General features: G+C 42.7%; 1 protein-coding gene across 4 annotated transcripts in view; it reads right to left on the reverse strand.

The window, feature by feature from the left end:
• Positions 1-23054, reverse strand: part of RAVER2 (ribonucleoprotein, PTB binding 2) — an 81107-nt gene extending 58053 nt beyond the window's left edge. For all 4 annotated transcript variants that reach the window (XM_084871384.1, XM_084871382.1, XM_084871383.1 and 1 more), the window contains exon 1: positions 22732-23054. In XM_084871384.1, the coding sequence (XP_084727510.1) occupies positions 22732-22950 (219 nt within the window). In that variant the 5' untranslated portion in view covers positions 22951-23054. The remainder of the gene's footprint in view (positions 1-22731) is intronic.
• Between the last annotated feature and the right edge of the window lie 1055 nt (positions 23055-24109).

A 24109-nucleotide genomic window follows, 5' to 3' on the forward strand; every position in this document is an offset into this window, starting at 1 on the left:
TCCCAATTCTTTTCCACAGAACATGACCTCTCCCAAATCTAAACTAACATTGGTCATACTTTATTTGTGCCTGTCTCTCTTATAGAAAAAAGACTAAACATTTCGATTTCTATACTACATGCTAAATTTTTAACAAGTAATAAACGTGTAGTTACTTGTAATCCCCGCATGGAGAATAAATAAATGTAGACTGCAAACCTAACTTTCAGATCCCTGGGTATGAAAACAAGGAAGGAAATTCACAGCATTCTAGGCCTAGTGAAAGAAACAAGAAAAATGTCAAGTACACAGCCTAACTTTACACTTAAAGGAACTTGAAAAAGAACAACAAGCAAAGTACAAAGAGAAAAGGAAGGAAGGAAATAATAATGATCAGAGCAGAAATAAACAAAATGAAGTCTTAAAAAAATACAAAAGATCAATGAAACCAAGAGCTGGTTCTTTGAAAAGATAAAAAAGGCTGACAAACCTTTAACCAGACCCATCAAGAAAAACAGAGGACCCAATTAATAAAGTCAGAAGTGAAAGAGGAGAAGTAACAACTGGCACCAAAGAAAAACAAAGGATTGTAAAAACATATTACAAACAACTATGTGCCAAAATATTGGACAGTCTGGAATAAATGGATAAATTCACAGAAACATATGTCTGCCAAAACCAAATCAAGAAGAAACAGAAAATCTGAATAGACGGATTACAACTAATGAAATTGAAGTAGTAATAAAATAAAATAAAATAAAATAACCTCCCAGCAAACTCAAATCCTGTACTGAATGGTTTCACGGGTGAATTGTACCAAACATTCAAAGAAGAATTAACACCAATCCTTCTCAAACTATTCTAAACAGTTTGAGGATAGAAGACTTCTAAGCTCATTTTATGTATTGATGTTTCTCTCAGTATTTTCCTGATTATAAAACCAGGTGAAGAAAGAAATTTATAGCCCAGTATCCCTGGTGACCATAGGTGCAAAAATCCTCAACAAAACATGAGTGAACAGAGTCCAACATTACATTAAACAGTTCATACACCACAATCAAGTGGGATCTATTCCTGGGATGCAAGGTTGGTACAATACCCCCAAATCAATTAACATTACATACCACATTAACAAAATGAAAGATAAAAATAATATGATCATGTCAACAGATGCAGAAAAAAATCATTTGGCAAAATCCAGCACCATTTTATGATAAAAACTCTCAGCAAAGTAGGACTAAAAGGAACATACCTCAACATAATAAAGGCGATATATGTCAAACCCACAACCAACATCATAGATCAATGAATGGGCAGAAAATAAAAGTATTTCTGCGAAGATCAGGAACAATACAGGGATATCCACTTTTACCACTCTTATTCAACATAGTACCGGAAATCCTCGCCACAGCAATCAGACAAGAAATGGAGGAGGAGGAGAAGGAAGAGGAGGAAGAGGGGGAGGAGGAGGAGGAGGAGGGAAGGAGGGGAAGAAGAAGAAGGAGGAGAAGGAGGAGGAGGAGGAGGAGGAGGAGGAGGAGGAGGAGGAGGACTGTCAATATTTCAATATTTGCAAGATTCCAACAAAAAATTACTGGATTTGCCGAAACCAGTTTGGCTCAGTGGATAGAGCGTCGGCCTGCAGACTGAAAGGTCCCAGGTTAGATTCCGGTCAAGGGCATGTACCTTGGTTGCAGGCACATTCCCAGTAGGGGGTGTGCAGGAGGCAGCTAATCAATATTTCTCTCTCATCGATGTTTCTTTTCTAACTCTCTACCCCTCTCCCTTCCTCTCTGTTAAAAAAAAAAAAATCAATAAAATATATATATTTAAAAAACAAAACAAAAAACTACTGGATCTGATAAATGAATTCAGTAATCTAGCAGGGCACAAAATGAATATTAAGAAAGCAGTTATATTTCTATACACTAACAATGAACTATTCAAAAAGGAAACAAAAAAACAACAACAATTATCTCAATTACAATTGCATTAAAATAAAATAAAATACCTTGGAATATATTTAAACAAGGAGATAAAAAAAACAAAACAAAACACTGTATTGGAAAAACTATAAAATACTAAAAAAGGAAACTGAAAGGGATACAAATAAATGAAAGCATATACCATGTTCACATACAGGAAGAATTATAATAACATAGTTAAAATGTCCATACTTGCCAAATCTTTACATTCAATGCAATTCCTAGCAAAATACCAATGGTGTTATTTCACAGAACTAGAACAAATAATCTAAAAATTTATATGGAACCACAGAAGACCACAAATAGCCTCAGGATATTCATTGCAGCACATCTGCCAGTGGCTGGAGGGAAGCCTGGGTCCCGGGTGCCAGAGGGAAGTCGGTGCTGGCAACGGGGGGGAAGGAAGGCCGACTCTTGCACAAATTTCATGCATCAGCCTCTAGTATCATAATAATATGGATGGGGCCAGATGGTTCTTGAAATTTCAGGGGACCACTCTGTAAAGTACCGTATTTTTCGGACCATAAGACGCACTTTTTTCCCCCCAGAAGTGTGGGGGGGGGAAGTCCCTGCGTCTTATGGTCCAAATATAGCCTACACATATACTGTAAAAAAAAAAGTTTTTTTACTTGCCCGGCTCTGTGTGGTCTCTGTGTGCTTGCCTGGCTCTAAAATGGTTCTAAATGCTGCTGTTTACTTTACAGGGTTGATTACATGTGTTTATGACTGTGATGTTGGGTTTTAATGCACATAAAATATTTTAGGACACTATTTGTTTCAGAATCTTTTTTTCTTCATTTCCCTTCTCTAAAAACTGGTGCGTCTTATGGTCCGGTGCGTCTTATCGTCCGAAAAATACGGTACATGATTGTCCAACCACTATGCTGTACATCTGAAACTGACACAGAACAATCCTATCTAATAAAGAGGGAACAGGCTAATTGACCCTCATGCTGTCGCAAAGATGGCGGCACCCATAGCCAATAAAGAGGGAATATGTTAATTGACTGCCCCGCCCTCAAAGATGGCAGCGCCCACAGCCACAAAATGGCAGCGCCCAGTCCCCTCAGCTCCGCCAGGGTGGCAGGCATGCATCAAGGCCGTTCCAGGTGCCTGCCTTTGGAGTCCCTCAGGCCCCTCAGCCCCGCAGCTGTCCAGGGCCAGCCTGAGGCTCAGGTAACCAGGGCCGGCTGAGGCTTGCGCTGCCGCAGTGGTAACAGCAGAGATGTGATGGGGCGTCACCTTCCCCTGATCGCCAGGTCGCCTCCCACCCCTGAGGGCTCCAGGACTGTGAGAGGGGGCAGGCTGGGCTGAGGGACACCCCCACCCCCTCCAGTGCATGAATTTTCATGCATCTGGCCTCTAGTAGTGAATAGAAACTATAATTTTAAAATAACATATTCTTCACTAAGAAAAGATAACTCAATAGCACAACATATACATCTTGCCAATCGGCTAATTCAATATTTTATGGGGACAGTGACATGGTTTTGTTTGAAGGGATCCAGTGTATGCTTTCAGTTGCACAGACTCTAATCTCTCATTTCACTAGTTAACAGCTGTCAAATGCCAGATAAAGAAAACATGATAGGCTCTTCACATCATCAAGTATCAGTAAACAAATGACACGCTGTGTTCCTAATTCAGCTGACAGATTTACCTGAGAGATCTCAAGTATTTAAAGACGCATTTCACAACTTAGAAATTTTATTTTTAAAATACCTATGTTTCAATTCATGGCTTTTAAATGACTCAGATGTGGGATGTTGATTGTGCCAACTTGGAAACCTTACAAAGCTTCCTGCAAAAAAATTAAAACGATTATTTTTCTCCGTGCCCTGATTATTTTGACCCAGGCAAAAGTGGGTCACACCTCAATTTGATCCCCAGAAAGGTAGCCAAAAGAAAAACTTAAAACCTGAAAGAGAGTCCTAACAACCATTTGCCAAAATTCTATCATGCTCCACAACACAAAGCCAAAAGGACTAAAATTATTATCTCCCTCTACTAATCCAGCTTTATGACATTTCTATTAACTTGCAAGCAAATTTTAAGGAACAAATCAGCACCTGTAATGAAAATGCTTTGCCCTCTGACCAGCAATATCACTTACAAATATCTTATAGTTAGGTGAACTCGCCAAAATTGAAAGTATTTGATGGCTTGAGTAACCTATTTCCAGACCAGATTCACTATCATTCCTGGAATTAAATGTGAAATTCTGCACATAGGAAAAGTCTCCTGGGCAGAGGACCAATAGCTTTCAAAGCAGTTAGTCAATGACTCCCAAAAGCTAAACAACTAATGTTCCAGTTGGTCTGGACTTCTTCCTGAATGAGACCAGCCATAGTTTTAAACCTGAATCACAGTATCTTCTAGGGCCCTTCCCAGAACTACTTTCATGAAAGCATTATTTTTTTCTTTGTAAGAAAGGGTATCATAGATTAAAATGCTCTACTCTTAAATTCCATTTTTATGGAATTAAAAAAAAAAAAAGAAACCAAGAATCTTTGTTGGTTTGCTTCAAGTTTTGTGGGATTTCATAATATGAGAAGATGATCTGTTACAGATATTAAGTTATAAGGCATAATAATGAAATAAACACCCTGGAACTCACCACCAAACTTAACGATTAGAACATTAGCAACACTGTTCAGACGACTTCCACACTGTTTTGTAGTCCGTTCTGCCACTTTCACTCAGGTAAGGATGGGGTCCCTCCTGTAGCTATGTATCCCCAAACAGTATAGTGTTCTACTTGTTTCTCAGCTTTATAAAAATGGTATTATGCTAGTCTTAATCTTTTGTGCCTTGCTTTTTATACTCAATACTGGAGGCCTGTTGCAAGATATTCGTGAAAGAATAGGCCTTCCTTCCCCTGGCTTCACTCCCAGCCACCTGGAAGCCAACAAGTCCCCACTCCCCTGGCCCTTCCCTCCTCCCCCACTCCGCCCTTGGAAGCCAGCAAGTCCTTGCTTCTGTCCAGAGCACTGCTCCTGTAGCTCCTTCTGCCATTCCCCCTCCCCCTCACAGCAGGTGTCCCACCCCTCCAGGCCGCTCTGTGTCTGCATATGCAAATGAACCCACCAACTTTGTTGGGTAATTTGCATATTCACTCTGATTGGCTGTGGGCACAGCGGAGGTATGGCCAATTTACATGTTTGTCTATTATTAGGTAAGATTATGTTTTGAAAATTCACTCATATTACACATGAGAGTTAATTTATTCACTACTGCTTGCTATTCCGTTTTGTAACTATAGTATGATTTATGTTTCCATTTTTCTATCAATGAATATTTGATTTGTTTCTAGGTTATTATTTTTGTTTGGCTACTCACATACTTTTTAAAAACTGCTGTCACAATCTTATAAATTTTACATACATATTTTCTGGTGCACAGAATTTCTGAAGGAATGAAATTCCGGGGCTGTGCACATACAAATTATCATCTTTACAGAAGTGCCAACTTGTTGCTAAAATGGCTGTACCTGTTTACATTCCTATCAACAGTAGAATCTCACTAATCCAATCCCCACCATGCTTGATGTTATCAGATACTTCAATTTTGTCAATTTCATGGATATAAAATGTTTGCATTTCCTTGATTAATAAGGAAGGGCATGTCCATTTATTTAATTCAATGCTAATTAAGTTCTTCTGTGAAGGCATTTGATAAAGTTTATATCTACAGTCAGTTTACTCTAAGTAAAGACCTTAGATGATGTGGATGGTACTCACCTAATTTGCTTAAGAACAAAAACTGAGGTTTCCTGGGAAGGAAGAAATCCTGTCTAAGACCTTCCCGAGTTTCTAGCCTCCTGGTATGCCTTAGAGATTTTGGACTTGCAAGCCTTTACAGTCAGTCAGTTGGTCAATCAATTAATCAATATGTGTGTGTGTAATACAAATGCATATAAATATTACAGATAAGCTGTTTCTCTGAAGAACTCTGATGCAGCCATCTTTCTATGCTAAGCTACCATTTACTTATTTTCCTCTCACTCCCACCCCCCCTTCTTTTAAAAAATATATATTTTATTGATTTTTTTTACAGAGAGGAAGGGAAAAGAATACTTAGAAACATCAATGAGAGAGAAACATCGATCAGCTGCCTCCTGCATCCCCCCTACTGGGGATGTGCCCGAAACCAAGGTACATGCCCTTGACCAGAATTGAACCTGGGACCTTTCAGTCTGCAGGCTGACGCTCTATCCACTGAGGCAAACCGGTTAGGGCTCCCTCTCCCCTTATGCCTAAGAGATTCAGACTGAGAAACCTGCTTCAGGAAGGATAATTTAGTATGTTGTCTTAGCCTAATTTGAATTAAGTATGGTAAATAGGAGGGCTTCAGGAACAGGTCTGTTAGCTAGATACCCTGTGTCCCGTTATTTCTGAGCCTTCCAGCAAGGATTTTTCTGTCAGGCATGTTCTTTTCTTCCTCAACTACCTGAAGTCACCAACTCTCACTTCTGAAACCTAAGACTCTATACCCACCTTCTTTCCCCTTTGTCCAAAATTGTCTTAGATGTACAATGTTTGCCTCGCCGTCCTTGGGATTTTCATACCTATGTGAATTCCCCTGCACATACACTAAGTGGCCAGATTATTATGATCTCTGAACACATAATAATCTGGCCAATCAGTGTATATCCTATGTAATAAAAGGATAATAAGCAAATTGTCCCCTCGACCAGGAGTTCCACCAGCAGGTAGGCTGGCCAACTGCCCATGTCCCCTCCCCCTGGCCAGCCTGGCTGGACCCCACCCATGCACGAATTCATGCACCGGGCCTCTAATATACACTGAGTGGCCAGATTATTATGCGTTCATAATAATCTGGCCACTCAGTGTATATTAAAAATTTTATTTTCTCCTGTTAATCTGTCTGTTAATTTGATTATTAGCCCAGCTAGAATGAGAAAATGTGTTAATATTTTTTTAGCACCCACAATATGTCCCCTTTTGGTTTTTCTAAATACTCTTAAGTTTGAGGAAGTTCTATTCCTGTGTGCTGTACGTTTTTATTATGAATAGGGGTTAAATTTTATCAAACACCTTTTCTGCATCTATGGAGACGACTTCAGGCCCACCTTCAGTCCAGTGATCTCCAAATTCTTATTTCCACCTCCAACTTCTCTCCAAGGCTCCAAACCTGTACACGCTATTGCTTGCTTGGAACTGCATCTGGAAATTCCAACACCAGATAATACTTTTGGGGGATCCAGCAAAGGGCCTAGCATATAATACTTTTCATGATGTTAGCTGAGTAAATGTAGCGTCAGATTTAACTTGGCTAAATTTTAACAGCTTTAGGTGCAGCTGTTTTACTGGAAAGTTCATTTGAATACCAACTTTTTGGCAAGGGAACATTCTTGGACGAAAAAAAAATAATAAACGTTCCGCTCTTTTATTAGCAGTATAATAACAATAATTTACTGAGTGCTTACTTTATCCCAGGCACTTTATATACATTAACCCATTTAATCCTAACAGCCGGAGGAGCTGAATTTTAAAGCAAAACTTGAATAGCCAGATTTTAAAGATGAGGACGCTGAGGTCTAGAAAAGTTATGTGACTTGCACAGTGTGTGATGGCTCTGGGATTCAAAGCCCAATCAACAGACTCTAGAGCAAACACAAGGAAGCGTCACCACAACAAAAACAAAATCTATGAAACATTCATTTCCATCACATTCCTTAAGCTCACTACATCACGGACTTCCTGACCTCAGAATGGGGATCAGAGAGAGAAAAAAAAGTTTGGGAGATAAAAAACAAAAGCAACATATTGTCATTTTTGACAACTAGAAAGAAATCTGTTTGCATCATTCCCTTATTTAACTATTTCAGTGAATCCTCATTTCCCCTAAAATGAAATCCAAACTGCCTAATATGGTTTCTAAGTTTATAATCATTTAGTCCAGCCTCCTGTGCCGGCCTCATATGAAATCACTCTCTATCTCAGATTCTATGCCACCACCACAATGAATGAGTGTGGGCCATGCTTTTTCCGTTCTTTAGGATCCAGTATGTCTTGTTACCACTGCCACAAACAGTCCATACTTCTCTCTTTCCCTCCTTCCGCTAGCTACCTTCTCTCCCTGGGACTCAGCTTAGAGTTTCTCTAAGGAGTCTTTCTGAATCTCTCAGATACGGATTAGATATGTTTCCCTTGTGCTTCAACAGCAGTTTTCCCTCTCCCCCTCACAATATTTATAGCACCTATGAACCGTATTTTAATTGCTTACGCATTTGCTATTTTCATTAGATTGTAGGCTTTGCAAGAGCAAATAGCACACATGTGCTTTGTTCATAAAAGTCTCTCATATCCAGCACAATATCTAGTGAAAAGCAGACCTTCGATATTTGTTAAATGCATGAATGTTTGTTTCCACAGAGTGCCTTTTTCAACTCCAATGCAGTGTTATTTCTTTTGAGATTCTTGTTTAAAGTGCTGAAAAAAACTGAAAATATACTTCTTTAACCTGACCTAATGCATAGCTCACTTTTTAAAAAGAAAATATTTTCAAATTAATTAATATTATATACCTAGAAACAAGAGGCTCTCCTTGAGCACCTTTTGTTTGCAGTTGTCCCAAAGAAGAAGACTTTAATCTCCAGGAGATACATTTAGATAATCGTGCCTCCCAAAGAATAACCATATGTAAATCACAATCTCATCTTCTCCAGTGCACAAAATGTTTTCTTTTTCCCTTCGAATATCACCTGGCTGTACTATGTTATTAGTTTTCTATTCCTGTGCAACAAATAACCACAAATTAAACTTAAATGGGTGCTTAAAACAACACCTATTTATTATCACTCAGCTCTGAAGGTCAAAAGTCCAGGCAGGCTCAAATGGGTCCTCTTCTTAGGGTCTCTTCAAAGCCAAAATCAAGGTGATGCACCCTTTTCCTAGAGGCTTGAAGGAAACCTGCATTTCCTCTCATTAAGGGGTTATGCAGAATTCCTTGTGGTTGTGGGACTGAAGTCCCTGTTTCTTGCCGCCTGTCAGCTGGGGACCACTCTCTCAGCTCATAGAGACTGCCCTAAAGTCTCTGTATGCAGCCCACTTCATCTTCAAACCCAGCAACAGTGCACCAAAGCCTTCTGGCGATTCAAACCATTTGGTTTCTCCTTTTACTGTTAGCCTGAGAGAACTCGCTGCTTTTAAATAGCTGGTAAGATTAGAATGGGCCCACCCGCAGAATCTAGCTTTTATAAGTCAACTGATTAGTAACCTTAATTATATCTGCAAAAAATTCTTTTTACCGTGTAACATAAAAATTACACATATGAGACCCTGTCACACTCACAATCCCATGGAAATCTTGGGGTCACTTTTTAAAATTCTGCACACCACAATTTTCACTAATAGATATAATTTACTGCGCGCTTACACTCCCTTTACACAAAATATCTTAATATGTCAGCTTTCAGAATTCAAGCAAAGTGAAGGGACATCGCACAGAAGACAAACCCAGCACAGAGTGTCAGAGCGCAGGCGATGTGAGGGCCTCTGGCCAGGGGAGCAGCTCAGTTCAGAGGATGAAGCCTCTGCTGCATGAGGTGGGCATCTGCATGGGGGAGGGAGGCGGCAGCCATCTGCAGTGGTGATGGGAGATTTCTTACATAAAGAGGTATTTTCAGCCGAAGCCGGTTTGGCTCAGTGGTAGAGTGTCGGTCTGCAGACTGAAAGGTCCCAGGTTTGATTCCGGCCACAGGCATGTACATTGGGAACATCCCCGGTAGGGGGTGTGCAAGAGGCAGCTGGTCGATGTTTCTCTCTCATCAACATTTTTAGCTCTCTATCTCTATCCCTTCCTCTCTGTAAAAAAAAAAATCAATAAAATATATTTTAAAAAAAAACATAAAGAGGGGTTTTCAAATAAGTAGATATACTAAGGATAACAAATGCAGGTCACTCTGTCAGAAAAAGGAGTAACAAATATGGAAAGAGAAAACTAGATTGCACTCTACAGTGTTAGACTACAACTTGCTATATCAATGTGAACTCATTATTTAGATAGATAGATAGATAGATAGATGTGTATATATATTCATGTATTTTTTAGTACTGTCTACTAAGAGGACCTGAAAGCAGTGGCATCTCAATAAGTATATAGATTCTGGCTTCTTAATAGTGTTTTCCTCTGAAAGAAACCAGGCACTATATTAGTCAGCTCAAGCAGCCATAACAAAATACCATAGGTTGGGTGGCTTAAATAACACAAACTTGTTTTCTCAGTACTGTAAGCTAGAATTCCAAGATCACAGTTCTAGTTGATTTGGTTTCTGGTGAGGTCTCTCTTCCTGGCTTGTAGACAGCCACCTTCTGATTATGCCTTTGCTCAGTGCTTTTGCACGTGGAAGTAGGGGGAAGATCAGGCACACAGCAGAGAGCGAGTTCTCTGGTGTCTTTTCTTGTGAGGAGACTAATTCTATCTGGTCAGGGCTCCACTCTTATAACCTCATTTAATTACTTGCATATAGTCCCCATCTCCAAATATAGCCGCACTGAAGAGTTAGGGCCTGACCACTCCAAGAGCCTGCCTCCAGAGTCCCAAGTCCCCAAGCCCCACAGCCGCCAGGGCCAGCCTGAGGCGCAGGCAAGCCTCGAATGGTGGCTGCCCAGCTGACACCCAAGGTGCAGGCAAGCCTTGGATGTCGGCTACCCAGCCTTCCAGGGCCGCCCGAGGCTCAGGTAACCAGGGCCAGCTGAGGCTTGTGCTACCAGCAGTGGCAGCAGCAGAGGTGTGATGGGGGCATTGCCCTCCCTGATCACCAGGTCGCCTCCCACCCCTGAGAGCTCCCAGACTATGAGAGGCTGGGCTGAGGGCCACCCCCGCTTCTAGTGCATGAATTTTCATGTACCAGGCCTCTAGTATATGTATAAAAGGCTAATATGCAGTATCCCCGTGGGAGTTCGACCGGGAGTTCTATAACTCGCTATGATGTGCACTGACCATCAGGGGACAGCGTGGAACAAAGGAAGGCCCCAGCTAGTGGCCGAAAGGCCCCTATTAGCCCTGATTGCCGGCCAGGCCTAGGGACCCTATCTGTGCATGAATTTTGTGCACCAGGCCTCTAGTAAGATTATAATGGAGCTAGAACATTCCTATCACCTAATGATGCTGTACCTATCCTAACATCACAATGCTATTCATTACTCCTGTGTTGGTGGCGATGTTGGTGCAAACAAACACACTGTAACACCAGTCATATAAAAGTGCTGCACATATAACTGTGCACAGTATTTAGTACTTGATGATAATAAATGACTGTCACTGGCTTATATATTTACTAGAGGCCCAGTGCACGAATTCATGCACAGGGTCCCTCAGCCTGGCCAATGATCAGGGCCTATCGGGGATGTGGGGGGGGGGGGGGGCTGCCTGGCAAGGGGGAGGAGCTGCAGGAAGTTGGCTGGATACCCCCTCATCAGGGGGAGGGGCTGCAGGATCTAGGCCTGCCAGGGGGAGGGGCCATGGGACATTGGCAGCTGCCACCCCCACAATTGGGGCTGATTGAAGGTAGGGGCCAGCCAGAGGGAGGGGCAGTGGGAGGTTGGCTATGGAAGCGCAATGACCACCAGGGGGCAGCCCTGCATTGAGCATCTGCCCCCTGGTGGTCAGTGCACATCACAGCAACTGGTTGAGCGGTCATTCCAGTCGTTTGGTTGTAATGGTCGCTTATGCTTTTATATATATATGGATATAGATTGCCCCACTATGCTTTTTTTTTAATCATTATTTTAGAGACTACTCTTTCTACCTATAAGAAAGTTTTCAGTAAAAGAGTATGCCATGTTATACCTGCAGGAGCCTCATACATCTTGCTTATCATGCTCTTGATTGTATCATTTTCTATTGTGCTTAATGTAATCTTGTGTTGTTTGGTACAGGAACACACTATACAAGTTTGTAGCTGAGGAGCAGTAGGCTATACCATCCAGGTTTGTGAAAGTGCACTCCATGACGTTCCACAATGACCAAATCATTTCTCAGGATGGATCCTCATCGTTAAGTGGAGCATGGCTGTACTTAAGAACTTTTCCGTAAGCTTATTAGATTATTTCAAAATGTAAAACTTCCCTAATTCACATATTCTTCTTGTTTACTGCCATTACCTCAACTCTAGATCAGGTGGCACAATACTCACAAGGGACAGAGTTAGAGAACTGGAGGCTAATGTGGAATCAGAAACAAACAGTGAAATTTGCAGGTAATCAAGGATCCAAAGTCCAGGAAGTAAAGGCAAACTGGGAACTAAGAGCAGAAAATCCCTGTAGTGGGTGAGGAACGATAGAGACAACTAAGTAGGGGGGCCGGGAAGAGTGGAGCTGAGTGGTGGGGGTGGCCGGACGATAGCTAACAACTATGCTGGCAAATGCAGGTTAAAACTAATTCAATGAGTTCTAAATGCTATTTTGGCATTCAGGTGGTAACAACCATTTAACAGAAAGCTTCAAACACAGAGAAAATGTCCAAGCCCAGGGAAGAGGGAAATAAATTCACAAATCTGAAGATAATGGTAGTAAATGAGCACAAAATTAAGCACCAAATGCCTAAAAAACAAGTGAAGGGACTCAATGAGTTAGGGACTCACAAATCTAGCAAGAGAGAGAAACATTCTTTTTCTAAGTAGCAACACGCACTTATTGTGAAGAACACTGAACACCACAATGAATGATAGTCTTGACATGTAACAAGAAACATTCTTTGTATCAATCTTTGACTTCTAACGAATGTCAAGGAGGAAATAGTAAACATGGCTCCTTGTAAAGCTCTTCCAAGTTTTTCAGGCATCTCTCTTTCCAGGCACAGTACCTAAAGCCAGCTGTGTGTACTGGTGACCAGAGAACAGGGAGCTTTTACATAAAAGGCGACCTTTTAAGAAAGAAAATTAAGGAGCCTGATTTATATTCTCAGCGAGGTGGAGGATCAGCCACCGATGCCGAAAACTGCCCACCGCAGCTTTTGGTAAAGCTCTTCCCAAGCAGCAGCTCTGCATCTGCTCACCTGGTCCGTACACAGGGGAGTGCCAAACACCGGACAAAGCCCACAATGGCCCAGAATGCACTTCTCAGCCTGATCCACAATCCCAGTGAGGTCCGGGAGGAGGTACAAGAGGTCCATAATCCCTTGGAATGACTTGGGAAATGTTATATGCCTATGAATATTAGCATTTTTTTTTATTTATTTTTTTTTTTTTTGAGAGAGAAGGCTTATAGCTTTCAATTTACAAGCCATAAACATTTGGCTGAATAACTGTAAGTGAATGGAGTAACTCACTGCCAAAAAAGAACAAAGGCTTCCAATGCAAAATTCGTTCATTCTACCAACCAATCCTGAGAGTGTGCGGTGTGTCAGACAAGAGGAACGGAGTAAAGCATTTTAGAACAAAAAGGTGAGCGTCCTCTGCGGTTTTAGATTCCCTTGGAACAATGTGTCGGGTTCTAAGTTTAATACTGGTGGCATTACAGCGTGTGTGAAGGGGAATTGCATTGCAGGGTAAGTATATGAGCTCTGAAATCAAGCAGACATTATTTCTTCTCTGCTCTACCACTAATCAGCTGAATGACCTTGGACAAACAGCCGGACATTAATTTTGCATTTCTGTGTCTCTATCAATCAAACAGCCTTGAAATGAAGATTAAATCTACCGGTAATATAAACAAAATACAATCTACAGTGCCTGGCAACAGTAGGGACCGAATAAACAAAGGTTTGTTATTTTTATGGTAGCTAGCCAGAGGAAAAGTAATTTGTTCCACTGAGGGGTTACTGGAAGATCTCAACTAGACAACCATGATCAATTTGGGTGCCACCTTTTAAGAGATACACTAACAAAGTGATTGTGATGTGTGTTCAGAGAAAAATTCAGGGTGGGGAAAAAGTAAATTTACAGTTGTTCATATGGAAAAAAATACAGTAATAAAAAAAATGAACTCTGCATTTCATGTACTCACAACTATAAACCTACTTTTGCCCATTCCGTTAATATGTTGGTGAGGAAACTTAGACTCAAGTCCTAAAAACTAATAACTGAAGTTATAAGTAAAAAAAGAAACTACCACACAGCCTCTATATTACTGGAGGGGAGAAATTGAATCAAGAAATCAACATTTCAGGGAACTAAGTTTTACATATTCAATATAAACAAGGAATTTATAAGATAGCTGTCTGAAGATGGAGTAGGATACCTTACAAAACAGAAATTGATTTGAAACTCAAGGCGTTAAAATGTTCTAGAATTCAACGTGTTAAGAACTCTGTAAGTTGGATTTGTATATTAAGCAAAGGGATTAGATGAAATGTCTTCTAATCGCTTCCAACACTGAAATTTATTTTAAAATTAAAGTTATCTATTATTTGGGATACTATTGGTTGGTAGAAACAAGACCCAACTTGAAATAAATGAACCAATAAAGGGAATTTACTGGCTTGCCTAATTAAGAAATCTGAAGGTAGGGCAAGCTTCAGATATAGTTTGATCAAGGCTCCATCTCAGCTTACCTACTTTTCCTCCCCCAGTTGGAAGTCTACTTTGTCCTCAGACTGCCAGCTGCAACCAGGGCATGACGTCTCTGCACTAATCTCCAGTGGGAAGAAAGAGAATCACTTACCCTAACAGCCAAACCAAAGTCCTGGCTTCTCTGTGATACCAGGCTGAAACGGTCAGTATGGCCAAGGGACTACCATGTATTCAGTGGCTCAGTTCCCAGCTACTGCCCATCTTTTTACCAATTCCAATGGCAGAAGGAAAAAAATCTTGTTTGTTCCTTTAAGTCAACCCCTACAGATGGGGAGAGAAATCAAAACCCACACAAATCATTTACGTTAGGGGTGTCGAACTCAATCAGAGAAGGGGCCAAAATCTGAAATCCAGCCTAAATCGCTGGCCGAATGGTTTACTGAACAGTCATAAACTGACAATGTCATAAACTGACAGCGGAGTGCAGTGATGACAGCGCGGTGCGGGCCACATTGCAAGGCCTGGCGGGCTGGATTTGGCCCGCGGGCCTTGTGTTTGACACATGTGATTCACGTAGTTGCTAAGGACGGAGGGGTGTGTCCTCAAAGGAAAATCTGGGTGCTGTTAGGAAAAACAAGAGAAGAATGGAGACCGGATAGGGCCCCGTGGTCGGCAAACTGTGGCTCTCGAGCCACATGTGGCTCTTTGGCCCCTTGAGTGTGGCTCTTCCACAAAATACCACGGCCGGGGCGAGTCTACTTTGAAGTGACGTTAGAAGTTTAAGTTTAAAAAATTTGGCTCTCAAAAGAAATGTCAATTGTACTGTTGATATTTGGCTCTGTGGACTAATGAGTTTGCCAACCACTGGGATAGGCAACAGTATCAGTCTCAGCAAGATACAGATGGCACACCCAAAAACTAAGTAATTGAAGAGAATTTTTAAAAGAGACTATTTACAAAGGCTTAAAGAAATCCTATTACTAGCAACAGACCCCTACAAACCCTAGGCCTAAGGCGGCAAGTGGAATGATTCCTTTCCCCGGGGAGCGTGGCTGCACAGAAAGCACCGCTGGAAAGAAACCACGAGAGCCCTCTGAAAGTGGAAACAGCCAAGTCACAGTCACCTGGTAGAGAGAGCTGGGCGAATAAACACTCTCCTCTGCCCTCGCATCTCCCACCAGTGGCTCTGGCCAAATGAAACCAGAAACCACAGGAAGAGAAAAGCCTGGTTAGTGCGATCCCCAGCACCAGCTAGCCGCGCAGGACACAGAACAGGTGAGGAGGGTAAAGATAGATCTGGAGGAACAAATGGAAGACAGTCCGCACAGCAACCAAGGAGAATTCCCTTCAGATTAACATGAGGCAGAAATATAGAGTCCAGACACGTGTTCAAGATGGTCTCACCTCCCACTTCTCATTTAGTACCTTTCTCCGGGACCATACTGACCGTTTCTCAGAGTAAGGCGACTGCCTCCTGAAGGCAACTGAAATACAAACAGAGCCAGCGTCCCTGGTAAGCAATTTTACAATCTTTACACTTAGACACTTATGTTTTCTTTATTTACATTGCTTCGTTTGCCTACATCCGCTGGGCTAGGTACTGCTCAGCAATAAAGAAAAGAAAGAAGCCTGGAAGCCCACAAGGGCCAACAGCTACCAGGTGGGCAGGATCAGAATGGAGAGACGAGACTCAGGGGGTTAGTGAGAGGGCCCCCTTTTGCAGAGCAGCCTTCCATCCAAGTTGATCTCACCGAATGCTCTCCTCACCTTCTGAATCTTGCTTATTAAAAAAGCAATTTCCTTGCCGAAACCAGTTTGGCTCAATGGATAAAGTGGCAGCCTGCGGACTGAAAGGTCTCAGGTTCGATTCCGGTCAAGGGCATGTGCCTTGGTTGTGGGCACATCCCCAGTGGCGGGTGTGCAGGAGGCAGCTGATCGATGTTTCTCTCTCATCAATGTTTCTCACTCTCTCTCCCTCTCCCTTCCTCTCTGTAAAAAACCAATAAGATATATTAAAAGAAAAAGAAGAAGAAGAAGAAGAAGAAGAAGAAGAAGAAGAAGAAGCAGCAGCAGCAGCAATTCCCTTAAATACAGCTCCTGCCTGAGCCTCTGACATAAGACGCAGGTGCGCCCATCAACAATTTGAATAAAGCTGGGCGAGTCTCCCCTCAGGTGTAAAGCCGGTTAGATGTCTCTCACTCTGTAGAGTAATCGTACACTTCGGAAGCATCATAGCTTAAGTAGATGTTAAAATGCTAGCAGGCAAAACTAAACGCCACCTACCTGTTCTTTCTGAGGGAAAACGAGTAGCAAGTCTAAAAATAATTAGTAAGCATTAGGAAATGGCCTATAAATCACCTGAGACTTCTTCGGACTGCTCGTTAACACCGAGTGTGGAGATGCTAACCACAAAGGACTCCTCTTCTGGAATGTTTTCAGAGCCCAGAACAGGCCCGGCTAGAACACAGCAGGCATTTCTGCCAGGACTGAAAGCTCACAGCGCCGGGTGTCCCAGAAAGCTGCAAACAGTCCGCTAGCAGCTCTCAGTGTCCCTGTCACGTCGGAAGGAGGATAACAAAACACACAGAAAAGAAGCAGAGCCCACAGTCAACTCTGATTAACTACATTAGAAAAAAAAAATATGACCCATAACCTTCAGTAGTACGAACTACACTAAGAAAAGTAACTTTTGGAAGCAAAATAGCATTCTCAATGAAAGAATAATTTCAAAGTGTGAAAACATCCAAGTATTGTCAGAAGAAGTGGTGATTCATAACCCTCCTTTAAAGAGAGGCAATAATTACTGAACACAGTGTTAGACAAAACAAATAAGTATATTTTAAAAAAAATTAATTGACTTTAGAGAGTGAGAGGAAGGCAGAGGGAGAGAAAGATAGAAACATTAATGAGAAAGACATTGACTGGCCTGCAACTCGGGCATGTGCTCTGACTGGGGATCGAACCGGGGCCTCTTGGTTCATGGGTTGACACTCAACCACTGAGCAACACTGGCCGGGCAAAGCATATTTTTAAATTCCTTTCCTATCCTTCCCCCCTTAAAGAACACAAAGCATGTGAGAAAATTATTATTATCATTATTATTTACCCATAGAAAAGAAAAATGGGAATAAGCAGCTTTTAAAAAGACAATCAATCAATTTCCTACATTTGGTGGTTTGTTATTCTAAAAGGTTCTTGGTTGATAATACTATGCTTTCACATTGTATTGAAACTGATCATCAAGCTTCTCAATTAATTACCATAATAGAGTGCTTTGAAATGAAAGTTAATAATACACACAGTGAGACAATAGAAGGCTGCTTCTATTACTGATCTTGGCTGTTAGCCCTAAGCACTTTACATTTTTTTTTCTAATTGCACAATAAAATCCCTTGTAGATTTAAAAATAAACACAATAAAAGCAAAACACATGTACACACACGCAGCATGTAAGAAAAAAGTGAGTGAACTCAAGTGATATAGGACATGATACCACTGTTCTCTCCATTTTGAAACCCCAGTTACAATGCTGTTTTTGAAGGCTAACCATAAAAATAAACAATTTAGAGAAATGCAATAAAACCCACATATTAAGGTAACCCAAATTCTAAATTCAGAGTTGCAAAAGACGACTTGCACACGTACGCAATGGCTGTTCTGAGTATTCAGAACAGTATTCACAACACTGTTATTCATTATAATTAGAATAATGATAAACATTATTCACAAGAAACTAATCACTATAATTACATTCCAAAACACTAGCATTCAAAGACAATACCAACAATATGAAAATCACAATGGGATGAAAGATTAGGGGTCTAGGCATCTTGATAAAACTACAGTAGAATTCAATGCAGGACTAATAAGAAACAAGACTTAAAATATGGGCAAGAGCCAAATCACAAAATGCCTACAATCTTAGATTTCTATCCTATCATGTCATGCCTTTCAAACTGAGTCCTGAGTACTTCATGGTAATACAGGAATATAAACAACCATAGAATAAATATGGTGCATCTCCCATAAGTCTCAAGTTTATGTGGGGGGGGGGAGGGGGAACTGGAGGGGAGAGTATAAGTCACTGTTTTTATATTAAGTCCCATTTTACTAGAGCATAAAATTATGTGTTGTTTTCAGACAGAATATGAATCTTAAAACAATTTCTTTCTTGCAGAAAGCCAATCCAGATTCACTATTCCTTACAACTTAGGCAAGAGAGACAAATTGATGGAACAACCTGAGAAAAAGGTTGAGAAGTGGTGCCAAGAATGTGAAGTCAAAGGATTTTTTGTTTGTGTTTTAAAGCAGGAGTGTGACATCAGATGTGTGCTTGGAGAAGCTCTCTGGCAGCTGTGAGCAGGAGGGGCTAACACCAAAGAGACAGACCATTAATGAGGGTAGCTGACAAACAGAACATCTGGAACAGTCTGTGTAAGAGATGAAAAGGACATGAACTAAAAGTTCAGGCTACAAGAACACAAAGGATCCGAGAGAGCAGAGGAAGCTGACCAGATAGCGCCTAACTGACTGCACCTAATCAATGAGACAGCTTTTAAGAACTTATTAGATAAAGGTGTTCATTTTCTTTTTTTAGAGCTAGTATTTCTGTAAGTTTCTGATATATGTATCTTTAAAGGCTCCCACTTAAAAATTCTAAGTTTAGTGTGCCTTTTAATCACAGGAAGTGTAAAGTTTGAGATGCTACTGTAAATCTGTCATACAAAAATTAAAATTTGAGCCGAAACCGGTTTGGCTCAGTGGTAGAGCGTCGGTCTGCAGACTGAAAGGTCCCGGGTTCAATTCCGGACAAGGGCATGTACATTGGTTGTGGGCACATCCCCGGTAGGGGGTGTGCAAGAGGCAGCTGGTCGATGTTTCTCTCTCATCGACGTTTCTAGCTCTCTCTCTCCCTTCCTCTCTGTAAAAAATCAATAAAATATATTTTAAAAAAATTAAAATTTGAGTAAGGTTTATAAAAACTACATTTAATAAAGGCAATACCCATATTTTTAAAAAAGTTAAGTTATCCTATACTAATCAGTTACCACTGTAGCTTTTCTGCAGCTTTACTACACAGTATGAGAGCTAGAGTTAGGAATGGCTTTGATCCTTTGTGATATTGTAGAATAAATGAGTGAATAAACATAGATTCTTCTTAAGAACATGAAATTGATTATTTAAAATATCTGATTACCTAATAACTAAACAAAAAGTAATAGCTTGTCCTAATTGGTTTGGCTCAGTGGATAGAATCGCCCTGCAGACTGAAGGGTCCCAGGTTCGATTCTGGTCAAGGGCATGGGCAGGTACCTTGGTTGCAGGCACATCCACAGTGGGGGGTGTGCAGGAGGCAGCTGATTGATGTTTCTCTCTCATCGAAGTTTCTAACACTCTATCCCTCTCCTTTCTTCTCTGTGAAAAATCAATAAAAAAATTTTTTTTAAGTAATAGCTTAAAAAAAACATTATTAGTTTATAAGAAGTAAATATATAGTTTAGCCAGGTGATATTGGCTAAACAGCACCAAATAAAGTTAAATTTTCATTAGTAAGTTGACAGTAAAATACAGCCACTAAGAAAAAAAAGACATAGAATTGTTAAAGTAAAACATAAAATACCAAAATTCTTGCAGAATATATTCAGAAAAAGTATGTAAAATAAACATTAATTTTATTGGGCCAATTAAAAAAACAGCAATTCTCAACCTACAGAATTTAAAGAAAAGACTATTTTCATTCCTTTTAGAAAACTAGAATATTTTGATTTATTCTACTTATTTATGTAACACAGATCACTGACAGGTGTAATAAATGATTTTGATCACAAAAATTAGAAAGGTGCAAGTACAAAAGATGATGGAAAAATAAACACTTTTCAAAAATACTGTTTGTAATCAAACATTGCTCTGTTTAGCTTTTAAAACTACGTATCAGAAACATTAAAATAATTACAGAAAAAAAAATGCTAGGACAAATCCAGACAAGCCTGTAAGTCATAAATAAATAAATAAATAAATAAATAAATAAATAAATAAATAAAACACCCCCCAAAAAAACAACAACAAAAACATGGCATAAGAATTTAACTTAACGTAAAAATTTAAAATATTCCCAGTGCTGGTTTGATTTAGTGGACAGAACATCAGACTGCGGACTGAAGGGTCCTGGGTTTGATTCTGGTTAAGGGCACATACCGGTTTGTGGGCTCCATCCCCAGTGTGAGGTGTGCAGGAGGCAGCCAATCAATTATTCTCTCTCATCACTGATGCTTCTGTCTCTCTTTCCTTCTTCCTTCCTCTCTCTGGAATCAATTATATATATATATATATATATATAAAAATATATATATATATATATATATATATATATATATAAATATAAATGTGTGTGTGTGTTAAAGAAAAATTAAGATACTTTAGTTGGCAGTAAAATGTTATCTAGACATACAGATCTTATACCAATTTTATTCCATAGTTTATGCTTGCTACCTTAAGAGAAAATCCTAAGAGTTAGACTAAACATACATTGGTAATAGAGAAGGGTTATCTCAAAAAATACTAATCGGTGTAATTCTTATAAAACATCTCTCCATCACTGACACCAGGTAATTAAAATTGTTCCTTTTATTAGACCCTTTGATCTATTTTTTATTATTGTCTCTTGCGAAGAGACATGAAAAAGATACCAACAACAAAGTAAGATGAGATAAAAATGTCTAAAATTTGGGGTCTAACTATTTTCAGATTGCAAGGACATATGATAAAAGGACATGACATTCTACAAAGGAAATCAAGATACTTCTGCATCTCTCTTCTCCTAGTTTAACTACACGCATGCTATTTCTTCGATTTGCTTTTTTAAAACTGCCATCTGCCTCTCCCATGCCTCCCTCTGTCTGAGCTCCTTTGCTCTCCTGTTTGCATGGCGAGGGGAAAGTTGCCTCTATGAAGTCAGTCCATTACAGGTGTCCTTAAAGGTCGCAACACAAAACGTTACCTGTCTGATAGGAAGTGGACAATGACAGAATATTTGAAAGGGATAAGATACAAGGCTGACAGACTTGTTTGTTTTTGTTTTTTTACCTTGCTTTTGGAAACAAAATAACCCTTTATGCGTGTGGGTTATCAGGTGATATGCTCACATTTATTATGAGTGGCTATGGAAGGTCTAATCACATAGTGATGAGGCACTAATCTTGTTATTTCATGGCTTTGCAATTCCATGTGTCCCCGTACAGGGGGAACCACACGAAATCTGCAACTAACTACCAGGACAGCCCACCCTCCCCACCCACACAAAATACACAAATTCAAGTTATACGTGAAAGAAACCATAGAAACCATAAAGACTCAAAGATAGGATCTCTCTCTCTCCCTCTCTGGTAAAACAAAAATACATAGGTAGACGTAAGCACAGGAAAAGAGAGCTCACTGCGGTTATCTTGAAGTATCAGAAATATGAGTGGTTTCCATTTCCCCACTTTTTGCTTCCCTGTATGTTCTTGCTTTCCTACAAGGAGTAGAACCTTGGCAAACAAGAATGGGGGTATAGTTAAATAATCACAGAACTTCAAACCTGAAAGCAACAGTTAAACCGGATCAAAGACAGAAAGGAGCCTATCTTTAAGCTTCCTCCGAGCCCCTGAGGGATAAACCCTCCACCACTTGGGGTGCAGAAGACGGATGCACAAGGCCCCCCAAGACCAGCGATAACCTCTCCATTGCTTGGCCTTCAACGGAAGGGACAGGGTTGGTCTACTACAAACTTGGTCAAGTGCTTCTGCAACAACAAAACTCGCTCCCAGCTCGCTCACGCGCCCTCCCCGCCAGGCACACCCAAGTCCCCAGGACCCCAGGCGGGACCTCCGGCCCTCTCTATGTGCTCCCAAAGACCTGGCACCCCCAAACTGAGCTCCATGGCTTACCTCCACTCTCCTTCAACTCCTTGTTGCCCTCTCCCTGCCCCCAGGCACACCCGAGGGGCCAGAGGGAAAGGAGAACGCAAACCTGACTTGCAGGCAGATGCTCCTGATTTCCTCCCGTGACCTTGGACAAGCCGCCTGGCCTCTCGGAGCCTCAGTTTCCAAATCTGCACCCTCGCAGGGTGGCCTCAGGCTCAGAAACCCGGGGGTGGGGTGCACACTCGACGGACCGTTCTCCTAACTCTACACAGACCCCCTCCTCCCCCGACCTCTCCGAGGCGCCGAGCACCATCCTGGACCCCCACCCCCCACCCCGAGGGGGCAGCTTCTCTCCGGAGCCCCCTCCCGCCCAGCCCCGTCCCCGCACCTGGCAGCTGCTGTCCTGGGGCAGGTTTTTGACCAGGATTTTCCTGCGGTTGCTCAGCTCCCGGTGCATCCGCTGCAGCCGCGCGGCCACCTCCTCCGGGTGCAGCGCGGGGGGCGCGGGGCCGCGGGCGCCCTCGCCCGTCTCGGCGGAGGGGCCCGGCCCGCAGCGCCCCGGCCCCGCCGCGCCCCCCGCGCCCGCGCCGCCTCCCGCCGTCGCCATCTTCCCGGCCCCGCGGCGGCGGCTCCTGGGCGGCTGGAGGCGCAGCGGCCGGAGAAGCGGGAGGAGGCCGGCGCGCGGGGCCAGGCGGGCGGAGGCCGCGGAGGGGGCCCCGGGGAGGGGGCGGGGCGGGCGGAGGGGAAACCTGAGCGCGAGGAGGAGCGAGCACCACCGCGCGGACCTCCCCCTCCGGCCCCGGCCCCGGCCCCGCGCGCGGGGGCGCCCGCCCCTCTGCCCGCCCGCCCGCCCCCCTAGCCCGCGGGCCCGGGCGCCGCCGCCGGGACACCTGTGCGGGCTCAGGGGGGGCTGCGATCCCCCGTCCCTGAAGGGCCTTTGTGATCGGCCAGGTTGGGGCTCCGGGGCTGCCCCCCCCCCCTGCAGCTCCCGGGAAACTGGGACTCCAGACGCTGCCCCCCCCCTCCTCCCCCCTGCGAGGCCTCCCCACGGGACCGACCGCGGGGCCCCCGGCTCCCCGCAGAGCCCCCGCGCCGGCCCTGCCCCGGGGTAACTGGGACTCCAGACGCTGCCCCCCCTCCTCCCCCCTGCGAGGCCTCCCCACGGGACCGACCGCGCGGCCCCCGGCTCCCCGCAGAGCCCCCGCGCCGGCCCTGCCCAGGGGCTGCAAAGCGAACTCCCCCCAAACCCGGGGAGGCGCCCTGTGGCCTCCCGACCGCGACCCTTCTGCTGCGCAGAGTTGGAGAAAAAGTCTTCTTGTAGTTCACATTGGAAAACAAAATTTGAGATTTCCTAGGGAGCACAGGAGAGATTCCGGAGGAAGTTTTATTCGGGGAAACGCCTCATCGCGAAGAGTTTTCCTCGCTGTGTAACCGAAAGCCAGTGCCCGGCCCCCCGCCCCCCGCCCCGTTTGTCCAGCTACTGAGATGTGCAACCTGGAGGGCTGCACGTGCAACAATCCAAGCAATGCTGAAACAAAGACCAAGATGGGAGCGGAGCTTTGCCGGAGGGCTGGGGAGTAGGCGAGTGGAGTATCGTTTTAATTGAAACTTGGAGGGAGAGTTGCATTGTAGCGCCATGTACTTATTCCAAGTGGTGTTATCGGCTCAAGCAATGGGGCAGCCTTCGACTGGCACCAGCCCAAATGACTACCAGCAAAGAAGAACATGCACTTTAATAAGTGTAGCATGCAAGTACACGTGCAAGC

The sequence above is a fragment of the Pipistrellus hanaki genome, assembly GCF_964339955.1.
Source record: "Pipistrellus hanaki genome assembly, chromosome: 2".
In the NCBI taxonomy this organism is placed as follows: Eukaryota; Metazoa; Chordata; class Mammalia; order Chiroptera; family Vespertilionidae; genus Pipistrellus; species Pipistrellus hanaki.